The 13857-nt window shown below is 40.6% G+C and overlaps 1 protein-coding gene across 2 annotated transcripts in view; it reads right to left on the bottom strand.

Moving 5' to 3' along the window:
- Positions 1-13857, bottom strand: part of Fam120c (family with sequence similarity 120C) — a 144169-nt gene that overhangs the window by 5309 nt on the left and 125003 nt on the right. For both annotated transcript variants that reach the window (XM_029554362.1, XM_008849683.3), the window contains exons 12-15: positions 13439-13648; positions 12117-12318; positions 5698-5836; positions 5259-5316 (exon numbers count right to left, since the gene is read on the bottom strand). In XM_029554362.1, coding sequence (XP_029410222.1) covers positions 5259-5316; positions 5698-5836; positions 12117-12318; positions 13439-13648 — 609 coding nt within the window. The remainder of the gene's footprint in view (positions 1-5258; positions 5317-5697; positions 5837-12116; positions 12319-13438; positions 13649-13857) is intronic.

Genomic DNA, 13857 nt, shown 5'->3' with positions numbered 1-13857 from the left:
AGGAAAAAACCCAATCTATGTACAATATTTCACAGACTCTTAAAACTGAAACCATTTTCCTGTTACTCTTTTAATCCAAGGAATGTGAGTGCTGTTGCAAATGACATGAACTACATTTGTAGTGTAATGCTGAGTTTCCATGAATATTGACAGGAATAATGATAGCTTCTAGTTACTATGTGTTTGGACATGTCACATATTCTGTTGTTCATTTTATGGATGACAGGAGCTCAAACAAAGCAAAATGATGTGCCCAAAGTCACTGGCATGTCTACTCTTTGTTTACTTCAAAGGTCTTATTATTTACAATAAGATATAATAAAAACTCATAATTGTTGAATTTTAGTCAATTACAAATAACAACTACTAATTTTCACTGAGCATTCCTCATGTTTCAGGGTCTATGATAAATATTGTACAGATATCATCTTACTTAACTCTCATAACCCTACAATTTCTGCATTTTAAAGACCAGGAAAATATGATACTATGAGGTTAAATAACTTGCCAAAGGTCACAGAGCCAAAATGGGAGAGTCAGATGCAAAGCTAAATCATTTGGATTTAAAGTCTGTGCAACACAGTGTTTTATCACAGAGCTGCTAGTGGACTCTCTCCATCTTCCAGAAATCAGGCCAGAAACCCCTATAATTCTCTCTCTGGGACAGAGTTGATAAGAAAGCATGCTGTGCTGCAATCTTATAGCCCTTCCCCTAGCAGCTGGAAGATAAGCTTGTGGTCCTACCAAGTGCCAGCTTCTGTAGGCCAGGCCAGGCTAGATCATTTGTATGAAGCTTACTCACCCTCCTGAAAAAAACTCACTAAAATTCAGAAACTCCTTTTGTTCTCTGGATTTGAAAGCAACACTCTCTTTTCCTTCAAGGCCTGCCTATGCCTGCCTATGGCCAGGATGCTGTATCTCTCCCAATGAAGCGCCTCTTTGGACCTTCAAGGCCTCATCAACTAAAAAAGCTCTTCTGAAAGGTAATTTCATGTCATATGCTTTTCATGAACCTGACATTTCTCTTTAAGCTAAAACGTAGAGAGGCTACTAGGAAGTATTGTCCAAGAACCTAGAAATACAATGGAACTAGTAAAAATCCACTCGATGGAATTAGTCACCTGAGGGATTCAACAAAGAAATAGTAATATTATAAGTAAGTGATAAGAATTTGAGAACTGGGAGTTGGAGATATCTCAGCAGTTAAGAGCACTGGCTGTTCTTGCAGAAGACCTAGGTTTGGTTCCCAGCACACACAAGGGGGCTAGCAACCATCCCTAACTCCAGTTCTAGGGCATCCAACATCCTTTTCTGGCTTCCATGGGTAATGCACACTTGTAGTGCACTTACATGTATGCAGGCAAAACACTCATACACATAAAATAAAATTAAATAATTTTTAAAAAGAATTTGAGAACTGTTGGGCATGGTGTCACATGCCTTTTAATCCCAGCACTCAGGAGGCAGAGGCAAGGCAGGTGGATCTCTGTGAGACTGACACCAGCCTGATCTACTTAGCGAGTTCTAGTCCAGCTGAGGCTATAGGAAGATACTGTCTTTAAAAAAACAAAACAAGCCGGGCATGGTGGCGCACGCCTTTAATTCCAGCACTCGGGAGGCAGAGGCAGGCGGATCTCTGTGAGTTCAAGTCCAGCCTGGTCTACATAGTGAGTTCCAGGCCAGCTAGAGCTATAGGGAGACCCTGTCTCAAAAAGACCAAAAACAACAACAACAAAAAACCAAACCAAAACAACAAAAACAAGACTTGGGAGGTAGAGGCAGGTGGAGCTCTGGGAGTTCAAGGCCAGCCTGGTCTACATAGTGAGTTCAAGGTCAGCTGGGGCTACAGATAGGCCCTGTTTCACAAACACACAAAAAAAAATTGAGAACATACAAAACTCCAAAGGCCCCAGGAATAATCTCAGGAAGACAGAACTATATGTGCATTTAATAAATTGGAATAACTGTTTATCTCGTACTCTGCATAAAGAGTGACTGAACAGAAAAAGGAAAGTGAGCAAGGCAGTCAAGGCAGCCGGCAGTTGCTGCTGTGTCTAGGGAAGGTGCTTAGGTAAAAATAAAATCAATGTGAGGATTTCCCTGGCCAGGTTCCTCTAGAAAAGATATCAGTGGCTGAAGCAATCTGAGCCAAGAGAAGAAGATTCCTCCACATCCTTTGTTTTCTCTCAGTTTCCTCAACCATAAAATGGAATAACAGCATGTACTTCCCATAATGACTTAATGAGACACTCCATGTAAAGCACTTAGAGTATATGCCTGGCTTGCTGTAAGAACTCAATAAATGGGCTACACATTGAGAACCCATCTCAAAACTCCAGCCCCTAACTACCCCCAAACAAAACCAAATTAAAAAAAGAACTCAATAAATAGTAACTAACATCACTGTCTATGTTCTATGCCTCCAAACAAATTACTGATACATGGCTTGCCCTAAGAAAAAGCAAGCTCTGGTAGTAATGGTTATGAACATGTGCACTAGAATCAGTCAACCCTGGCCTGGCTGTGATTCTCATCTCTAGCAATCAGAGTTTCACTGGAATCTGAATAGCACAAGACTTTGGAATCATTTAGCTAAGGCTGAAATGTCAATTCTGAGAATTAACTAATGGATAATTTGAAGCAAAATTATTTTATTCCTTTGAGCCTCAATTTCTTCTCATTTAAAGTAGAAAGTAGTAACTATCTCATAAGGTGTTCATGTAGTTTCAATGACCTCATAAAATGAGTACAGAAGAGTGTGTAATGTGTCATACAACGTATTCCTTCTTATCATAAATCAGTACTTAGCCCTCATTCACTTGCCCTTCACTCCAGATATATCCACATAGCTATTTCTGTAATCTTGTTAGTGTGAGTCAATCACAGAGAGATGGATCCATTCTTTTCATACTAAGAATAGAAGGCTTTTCATGCTGCATGCAATGGTCAGAACCTGAATCATGGTGAATTTCCCAAGGTTGTATATACTACTTTATGAGCACCTTCCTGGGTGACTAATTTCCCCTCTACATGTGATCCTTTTTATCTTACCAACCAGCTTCCGAAAGAAGCTGAGAAGATTTAAAAGTCACTGTTCTGTAGTTTTTGGAATTATATACACAAATGGACACACATACATACAATTATAGAATGCTTTGTGGTGTGACTTACTATCCTAGTTTCCTTTAGGCTGAAAATAACATCAAAACAAACATTAGATAGTGGCATTTATCATGGATATAGTGAGGGCTGGCTATATACAGGAGAGGAGATTTAGGATTAGAAACGGACAACTGCTGGTGCATGCCTTTAATACTGGCACTCAGGAGGCAGAGGGAGGATAATACCTGCGTGTTCAAGGCTAGCCTGGTTTACATAGTATCAGACCAGCCAGGGCTATGTAAGAAGACCTTGTCTCGAAACCAAAAACAAAACAAAACAAAACAAAAAAACTGCCAATAAAATATCCAGTAGAAGACACTTGTTAGAAAGTAGGTACTTGGACTGAGGAGACGACACAGTGGGTAAAGTGGGTAAAGTGCTTATTGTGCAAACATGAGGACCCAAGTTTAAATCCCCAGAACCCATGCAAAGACAGACATGCAATCTACAATTGCAGCACTCTTATGGGGAGGTGGACACAGCAGAATCCCTGGAAGCTCTTGGGCCAAATAGCATGGCGTATGCAGTGGAAACAAAACAAAACAAAACAAGAGACCCTATCTTAAACAAGGTAGAAGGCAGGGATTGGTACCCTGAGGTTGCGCTCTGTCTGCCACATGTATGCCATGGCATGTGTGCCTCCCTCATGAATGAGCATATATACATAAATAAATAAATAATATTAAAAAGAAAGTAGGTACTCATGAAACAGTAGTTTGCAATACCATGTGGAGTCTAGCAGTTTGAAGCCAGTATAGGGTGGGGTTTTTTTTTGTTTGTTTGTTTGCTGTTTGTTCTAACCTGTGGAGGTCAGAGGTGGCTATCTTTATTGCTTTCTACGTTATTTTTTGAGATATGGCCTCTCACTGGACCAGAAGCTTGCCATTTCAGCTAGATTGGCTGGCCAGCAAGCCTCCAGGATCTTCCAGTCTCTGTCCCCAGCACTGGGGTTACAGGTGTACACTGCCATGCCTGGCTTTTATGTGGGTTCTGGGGATCTGAACTTAGGTCCTCATTCAGGGCAAGCACTTTGCCCACTGAGCCATTTCTTCAGCCCCCAGATTTTTTTCAGCACTGTGGATCCTGGGCCTCACATATGCTGGGCAAGTCCTCTACCAGTGACCTGTATCTCCAGCTACAGTACAAGATTTTGGATCACTAAAAGAATTATACCCCATAGTCTGTATTTGAAACGGAGGCATGCTGAATGAGGACTAGTGGGAACTATGATATAATTCAAGGCAAAGATAAGAAGAAACTTTCAGACCTTTTTGAGTAATTAACAATAGAGGGTGATGGAGAAATGACTCAGTGGGTAAAGTACTTACTGTGTAAACATGGGGACCTGTCTTTGGTTCCCTAACATACACATTAAAAAGCTGGGTACAATAGCACACATCTGTAATCCAAGCACTGCAGAAGTGGGGAGACAGGCCATTCAGCCTAGCCAATTGGTGAGTCCCAAGTCAGTGAGAGAGTCTGTCTCAAAAACTAAGATAGGGAGTGATGAAGGAAGACAATGGATGTCCACTTCTGTTCTCCACATACATGTGCATACATATGCATTCACACCTGTACACATGCATATATAGCACATATACAAATAAGTGAGAACTGGGGCTGTAGCTCAGTGATAGAGCACTTGCCTAGCATGTGCAAGGCCCTGGGTTCAATCTCTAGCACCCCTCACACACAAAGCAGAACGACAATGTGTCCTTCTCCCATATCCTGCAAAGGCAAAAGTACAGGCTTCTATGTGTCTTTGCTGGCTCCTTAAAGCACAGGCAGGCTGTAGCATTTAGGGCCACTCCGGCCCCTTCTGGTTGCATGTAGTATATACTATTCTAGGCACAGGTCTTCAGGACACCATACCTGGTTTCTACCTTGTGGTCTCATTCAGGAAAAAAGCAAGAGCCTCTGCAGCCCTGTGGAATAGTTCAGGGTGACTAACCTGAATCAATCAAATCAAATGGCTAGAGAAGGTATTAAAATTCCTCTAAGCAGCTCAGCTTTCCATGCCTGATGCAGTTTCTTGTAATTTATCCAGAAGGGTGGAAGGTGTCAAAGAAGTTGATGATCTCAAAAAGGATACTTACTTGTTTATTTCCTTTTTTGTGACTTTTGGATCCTCTACCAGTCTGCTCTTTTCCATGCCTTTAGCAAATGGGAGGGAAAAGTGATCATGAGAACATATGAAGCCCAAATCCCATTTTCATTGGTTAATTATTCATCTCCCCTAGAAGAAGTTTAACACTGTTAATTTAGATGACTCTCCTTAGTACTACTACTATAAAACTCTATCATTTCTATATCATATCAAATTATTCTGTATCCCATGTTGTCCTCTAGTACAGAAAACTCTTTTTATCAAGGCAAAACATTTATTACACATTTGCTGAACTAAACTTAAAACTGATTTCAAGTATGGTAAGTTGGTTAATGCCTCTTTCCTTAACAGAAGGAGCCAATAGCTGGGCATTTTCCTAAGGGTACCTTGATTCACACTAGCTCATACCAATCCATTCACATACATACCCTTTTCCTGGGCCACCAACAGAAACCACTTGCATGCCAAAGGATCCTCGACTTCTAGAAGATCTGCTGCCAGCCCACTGGCCCACTACCATCCCAGCAATTTCCAGTTTTCCACCTTGGGGTGGGATTGGATGGAGACCTGGCAAGAGAAGAACAGCAGTGATAAATGGGACATTTGAGAGAGGGCGCAAAAGATACCACAGTCTACTCGTTCTTATCTTCACACACACACACACACACACACACATTTTTATATATATATATATCCATTTTAATAATCTGAGTGTTGAGTGTTGTGATTGGTTTTTCAACCATATAACCTACTACGCAATAGGAATTTGTTTGGAAAATGATATTTTTTTGCTGGCCAAAAGCGCATTTTTCTTTTCATTTAAAAATATTGTTTAGGATGGGGCTGGAGAAATGGCTCAGCAGTTAAGGGCACTGACTGCTCTTGCGTAGGACCTAGACTTGATGCCAAGCACTCACATGGCAGCTAACAACTGTCCATAACTCCAGTTTCAGGGGATCCGACGCCTTCTTCTGACATCCATGAGCATTGCATGACATGGGTGCACTAATACACATGCAGGCAGTACACTCATACACATAAAATAAAAATAATAAAATATTTTTAAAAATGTTTGGGGAGTAGGGCTGGAGAGATGGCTCAGAGGTTAAGAGCACTATCTTTCTTTTCTTTCTTTCTTTCTTTCTTTCTTTCTTTCTTTCTTTCTTTCCTTCTCTCTCTCTCTTTCTCTCTTTCTTTCTTTGTCTTTTTGAGACAGGGTCTCTCTGTAGCCCCAGCTGTCCTGGAACTAACTATGTAGACCAGGCTGGCCTTGAACTCACAGAGCTCCACCTGCCTCTGCCTCCTGAGTACTCAGATTAAAGGTGTTCCCCATCACAGTCAGCATGAACATTCGTTACTCTTAAAGAGGACCCAAGTTTGTTTCTCAGCAACCACATGGAGGCTCACAACTGTCCTTAACTCCAGTTCCAGGGGGGAAATGACACTCTCTTCTGACCTCTGCAGGTACCAGGTATGCTCTTGTTGCACATATATAACATGCAGACAAAGCACTCATACACATCAAACAAATAAATCTAAAAAAAATTGGGTTCACCAACATAGTGGCTTACACCTGTCACTCCCATTCCAGGGGGCTCTGATGCCTTCTAGTTGCCACAGTTACTGCACGCATGTAGTACACATACATGTAGGCAAAACACTCATACACGTAAATTATTGGAGAATTTCATATTTCCATATAATGTGTTTTGATCAAATCTAACCCCCATTCCCTTCCTTCCAATTCCTTCCCTATTCCCTTGCCACTTTTCCCTCTCACCTCATCTGCTCTCTTTTTTAAACCCCCTGAGTCCATTTAGTGCTGCCAATACATGCATGAGTATAGAGTCATCTACAGGAGCACAAGTAGCTTATCAAAGACCACATTCCCGAAGAAAAGTAAACCTTCTTCCCTTAACAGTAATCATTTACCAATAGCTTCTCAACTAGGGGTAGGCCCTCATGAACCCCTCCTCAATCCATGCTGGGATTTTGGCTGTCTTAATGTTGTATAGGTCCTATATGCAGCCACAGCTGCTGTGAATTCGCATGTACAGTGGCCCTGTCATGTCTGGAAAATGATGTTTTGTAGCAGTCATCCACCCCTCTGGCTCTCACAACCTTTCTGCCCCCTCTTCCACAATGATCCCTGAGCCTTGGGGGTAGGGGGTATGATACAGATGTTTCATTTAGAGGTGAGAACTCCACAGTCTCATATTCTCTGCACACTATTCAGTTGTAAGTGTCTGTATTAATCACAATTTACTGCAAAAATAAACTTCTCTGATGAGGGTTGAGAGATGCATTGATCTATAGGTACAGCAGAATAATAGAAGCAGGTTTTCTCCTAGGGTCTATGACCTACCCAGCCATGGGTTCTTGACTCAAATAACAGTACTAAGCATGAGTTCCATCTTGTGGAGTGAACCTTAAATCCAATCAGAAAGCAGTTGGTTAGTCCCATAACATTTGTGCCACTACCATACCAGTGGGCATATCTTGCCTGGCCATTATTGTAGCTCACAGGGTTCATAGCTGGGCAAGGTTGATGATTACTTTTCTCTTTCAGTAGAATGCATAGCAGCTTTTAGCACTATGAAGCTAGGCAGTAGGGATGAAGCTTCTAGGTCACTACTAGCTTGATGTCTCCTTGTCCTAAGATTCAAATATGTGGTATCTTCAGCAATAGGGTTTTACCATCAAGTTCTGGAGGTTAACCAATGAGCAATGGCAATAGCCAGTAATGATTGGGAAGGGGGTGTCTATGGGACCTCACCAACCAACAACTCAAAATGAGGTAACCCATAACTGGCACTAGCTTTTTTGGTAGCCTGTGGTATCTGGGAGAGTCATTTGTCATAGGGTAACTCCATTTGAACTCCTTTTATGAATGTATATGTGGCTATGTTAGGAAGCATCTGTAGTAGTAGGTTTCCTCATGGCTTTTCCAAATATCTTTAATGTTAGTGATCCCTCCCCACACTCCTTATTTTACCTGTTCCTCCCAGAGAAAATGAATTCTTTTTTTTGTTTGTTTGTTTTTTTTTTTTTTTTTTTTTGTCTTTTTGAGACAGGGTCACCCTGTAGCCCCAGCTGTCCTGGAACTCACTATGTAGACCAGGCTGGCCTTGAACTCACAGATATCTGCCTGCCTCTGCCTCCTGAGTGCTGGGATTAAAGGTGTGTACCACCATGCCTGGCAAGAAAATGAATTCTTAAAACCTAGTTATTTTAAAATCATAGGTCAAACCCACTTTCCATACCAATATGAATCACTATACATTATAGGATTAGCCAGACAAGCAGACTAAATGAAAAAAAAAAGAGAAACACGTTTATAATTAAAGGGGCTGATGAGATAGTTCAGCAGTAAAGAGTACTTGTTCCTCCTGTAGAGGACCCAGGTTAGGTTCTTAGCACCCATATATTAGTTCATAACCACCTGCAACTCCAGTTTGAGGGGATCCAATGCCCTCTTCTGGCCTCTGCAAACACCAGGCATATACATATTGTACATACAAACATGCAGGCAAAACATTCACACACACAAATTTTTTTAAAATCTTAAAATTTCTTTTCTACCTTCTTGTTCTGTGGTTCTGGATCTTGGCTGCACAATGGAATCTTGGAGTTGGGGGAGTTAAAACATGCTGATCTTTGATTCTACCCCAGTGGCCTGGCATCTGCACTTTTTTTGTAATTTTTTTATTGACTTTTTGTGTGTTTCGTATAGAACATCTTAATCATCTTTATACCCCTTCCCCTAAATCTTAAAAATTTTATGTTAAAAAGCTATAACTGGGCTGGAGAGATGGTTCAGCAGTTAAGAACACTGGCTATTCTTGCAGAAGAACTGGGTTCGAATCCCAGCAACCACATGGCAGCTAACAACTGTCCATAACTCCAGTTCCAGGGGATCCGACACCTCTTCTGTCCTCCGTGGGCATTTCATGACATAGGTGCACTTACCTACATGCAGGCAATTCACGCATACATGTAAAATAAAAATAATAAATAAAATATTTTTTAAAAGCTATAACAAATTGGGCACACCTACAATCCCACCAGTCAAGAAGTAGATCCAGGAAGATTGCTATAAGTTAAAGTTGGTTTGATTGACATAGGCAGGACTACATTACCAAGACCCTGTTGCAAAAAACCCAAACCAATTAACCAAACAAACGAAAAAAAGTAAAAGAAAAAAAAGAACAGTGTCATGATTTGAATGTGAAATGTGCCCCACAGGCTCATGTGTTTGAACACGTGGTCCCCAGATGACAATGCTTTTTTGAGAGGCTAGGAGGTTATGGAACTTTCAGGAGGTTGAGCCTGGGGGATGGGGAAGTAGACAACTGTGGGGGAGGGCCTTGAGGGTTATAGCTCACCTTGTTTCTGGCCTGAATTCTGTTTCCTGATCCACAAAGATTAACAAGCATGCAAAGAAAACAAACCAGCAACAACCTGTAAGCCCACATGTCTTCCTTGCAATGATAAACTGTATCCCTTTAAACCATGAGGTAAAATAAATCTCTCAGCATGGTGTGGTGGCACAAGCCTTTAATCCCAGCACTTGGGAGGCAGGGCAGAGGCAAGCAGACCTCTTAGGAGTTCAAGGCCAGCCTGGTCTACAAAGTGAGTTCCAGGAGAGCTGGGACTACAGGGAGACCCTGTTGCAAAAAGAGCAAAAATAAGTAAATAAATAAATAAATAAATAAATAAATAAATAAATAAATAAAATCTCTCTGTTCTGTTAGTATTTGGTCACAGTAATGAGAAAGGCAACTAATACAAATGGTAACAGTTGGGGAAAAAAGCAGAAACAATTCAAGACAAGATAAGATTATTATTTTCTGTCCTTAAGACAGGAAATTCCAACTCTGTGTGAATTCATAAGCACAACTGGGTTTTATAAAGTAGCACAAAAGTTTTAGCTGGGTATGATGGCACATGCTTGTACTCCTAGAAATTAAAAAAGAACTTGGAGGTCTAGTAGGCCTTTTAACATATGGAAAGAAACCAAAGGTTAACCCTTAATACATTTGGCTCTCTGTTCTAGTTTCCTTTCTTTTGCTGTGATAAAGTACCCTCCTGGGAGAAAGGGTACATTTTAGCTCACAATTTCAGGTGCTATAAAGCAGCTAGTCACATCATATCTGCAGTCAAGAACGGAGAGAAATGAATGAATACTTAGTACTCAGCTAGCTTTCTTGACTCTTGCACAGTCCAGGGTCCAAAATCAGGGAATGATGCTGCCCACTTTGAGGCTGGGTCTTCCCATATCAATTAAGATAATCAAGATAATCACCCATAGACATGCCCACAGGCCAACTTGATCTAGACAAGTTGTCACTGAGACTTTCTTCCCAGGTGATCCTAGGTTATATCAAGTTGACAATTAAAATTATTACAACCTTTGTATGAAAGTTAGATTCTAAGGAGCAGTTGCACTTGGTGATTTTATTGTGTCCTTTCAGGAGGCAGGAGGTTCTTGTGGTCTACCAGTAAAGAAGGTTATGCAATGGTGAGGTCTTCCCAAGATGGCTCAGTGGTTTAAAGCACTGGCTGCTTTTTCAGAGGACCTGGGTTCAGTTCCCAGCACCCACATGGTGGCTCAATTTACAATCAACTGTAAATTCCAATTCCAGAGGATCTGATGCCCACTTCTGCCCTCTGTGGGCATTGCCTGATACGAGTGTGCATATATATGCAAAACATTCGTACTTATAAAATGAAAATAAATACATAAAAATTAAAAAAGAACATGGACTTAAAGTGTCTCCTGAGACTTACACCATATAGCCAACACACAAAGAATCAGACAGGAAACCAGTTAAATCACCTTAACCAGAGCTGACTTTCACACTGGGCATCTAAGCCCAGCCTTGAGCTAAATATTCATATTGAATTTTGTGACCCTAAAAGACTAGGTTAAACTTCCAAATTTATTATTTTTAAGTAGAAGAGCAATATACAATACACATGGTCAACAACAGCAAGACCATCAACCTGATCACAGAATCCTGCTATTTCATATGAAAATATTCCTACTGAAATACCCTGTTTCAGGGATGGAGATGTATGTAGCTCAGAGGTAGAGTGCCTACTTAGCATGGAAAAAGCCCTGGGATTGAGCTCCACCACCAAAAAAAAAAAAAAATCCTGTTCCACCAGAAGCAGGTTGTTTAATGTATCAAGATCTGGGCTACCTAAAGTATGCTTGTCTGTTTCTTATTGATCAGACACCAGCTTCTCCTCAGGTATCACCATAATTTATATACATGTGTGTAGGTATGTATTTATTTTCTCTAAGTTGCAGTTCTTTTGGAGGTATGGATGATGACGTGTTTTCCATGCTTTTGGAGCTGAAGGTAGGCAAATGTGTCAGGTGTACACCTGCAGTGGATATGGCTACATTGAGCTACTGTCATCTCCCAGCACTGGCATTTACTTCCACTACTTTTTCCACAAACATCTTCCTTCAGTTGTCTATAAGGAATGAATGAGTAACAGGAATTATTAAGATCCAGTTCATGTGAATTATAACTCTCAAAATAATAAAGTAATAAGTGACTCCTGACTTCTACATTAGTCCAAGACTGCACAATTTTGGCTAATGAGAATTGAATCACTGGGAACTAATCTCTTCTATTGGGAATGGTCTGGGAGTTCAATGGACTTTCTTCCCCAGACTATAATATTTGTAGTTAAATGTCCAACTACTATACCACAGCACAGAATTTAAATGAGATTAAATATATAACTCTTGATTCTGAAACTGGCAGTGAGGACTGGATAGATTATTATGAAATAAATTAGAATGGCAAATACTTCATTCTTAGGTACCGACCTGCAAACCCTCGGCTCCTTGCTTGAGGGGGAGGTGGAAGTGAGCCCATGGCTCGGGAATAAAGCGAAACAGGATAGAGAGAAGGTACCATGGGAGGCACAAAAGTTGGTGGTGGGAGTAGAGCAGAAGGCGGTGGATGATTCATGCTGACTCCTTCAAGGATACTCTGCCTCATCTTTTCCACTTTGCTTGCCAGGTCAGCCTTCAAATGAGGAAAAGAATAATAGCAGCCACCATTTCTCAAACTTTCCCCATGTTTTAGACATAGTATTGAATACTCTAGACACACTCTTACAATTTTATGAGAGACTACAACCTCAGGAAGCCTGCCAGGGCATTAAAGACCCCACTCTTCAAGGAAACCACACTGCATAAGATTAGTTCTGACCAACAGCTTGTGAGGCACATTATCTATGTCAATGCAAACAAATATAACAATAGGAGTTGACATCACCAAAAGCTTGACTGCATGAAGAATAGGCTAGGCCATTATTTTAAGGAAGAGGTAACACAACTAGAGAGTCAAGGGAAAAAAAACTAGATATACGTAAAGCCTTTTAACTATTTCTCCTATATTCAGGTTTGGAGACTTGAGCTCTGATCAGGGTACAAACATAGTTAGTCCCAGAGGTTGCTATACTTCTGAAAAGGGTAGGAAAATAAATAGGCTTTGTAGGCTACACTGTGTCTGCCACTGCTACTCTCATACCATTCTAGCATGACAGAAGTCACAGATACGGAAATGAGTAGATGTGGCCATGTTCTAATAAAATGTTTAAAAAGAACAGGAGGCAGTATAGGAGTAGTTTGCTCACCTCTGATCTAATACCTCAGCCTATTCCCTACTAAACAGATAAACGATTGAGTAAGGTTTCCTTTCCCTTGCTTTTCTTTACTTTTCCCAAGGTCAGACTGCAAAATCTACTCTGTCATCTACTATTTCTATTTCTAAACTTTTTTTTCAAAAAAAATATCACTTGCAAAAGTGACTTATGGTGTTTGTCAATAAGAGAAAAGAAATCCTAATAGTTTAAGGAAGGGCACATAGTGTATGTGGGAATTCCATGGAGAAGAAACACTCCCAGTAACAAAAAGATTATAAAAACTTTAAGCTAAGGAAAAACCCTCCAACTTCCCAACATAGGATTTTATAGCAGGCATATATTAGAATATAGGCTTTGGGGACCATGTTGATTAAATATGGTTAAGTCAGATACATTGTCCCTCATCTGCTCTCTACCACTCCTTTCCCCTCCTGCCCATTCATTTATTCCCATAACAAATCAGAGATGGCCCTTAGCAGCTGCTCAGTGTGCTGGTACCTGTCCATCACAAAGTTCAACCAGGGATACTCGCTCTCGGCCTGCTTTAATGAGCTTGCTCTGGAACAGTTTGCCATCGAAGTAAATCCAGGGACAACAATGCTCCCAAGGGACTGGCTGGCCACACGCATCATTAGCAAACAGAGCTGTGTCAACCCCACTCATGAATAGGGCAGCAAGCTGGATCCCTCGGGCATCCAGTTTCTCAATCTGAAACCATCACAGAGAAAAACAAATTACTACTAAGAAACTATAAGAAAAAAAAAGGAAAGAAATGAAAATTCTTAAATCTAATATGCTTTATAATCTGAAATGTTTTGAATATGGATATGATGCCACAAGTTTAATATTCTACATGTAGCCTCATGTGACTAGATACAGTTAAAATAAATGCAGATGCTCTAAAAACTGGGTAAAAT

The sequence above is a fragment of the Nannospalax galili genome, unplaced genomic scaffold, assembly GCF_000622305.1.
Source record: "Nannospalax galili isolate Female #2095 unplaced genomic scaffold, S.galili_v1.0 scaffold225, whole genome shotgun sequence".
NCBI classification, from domain to species: domain Eukaryota; kingdom Metazoa; phylum Chordata; class Mammalia; order Rodentia; family Spalacidae; genus Nannospalax; species Nannospalax galili.
The sequence above is the reverse complement of the archived record's forward strand: the minus strand, read 5'-3'. Positions and strand labels throughout refer to the sequence as shown.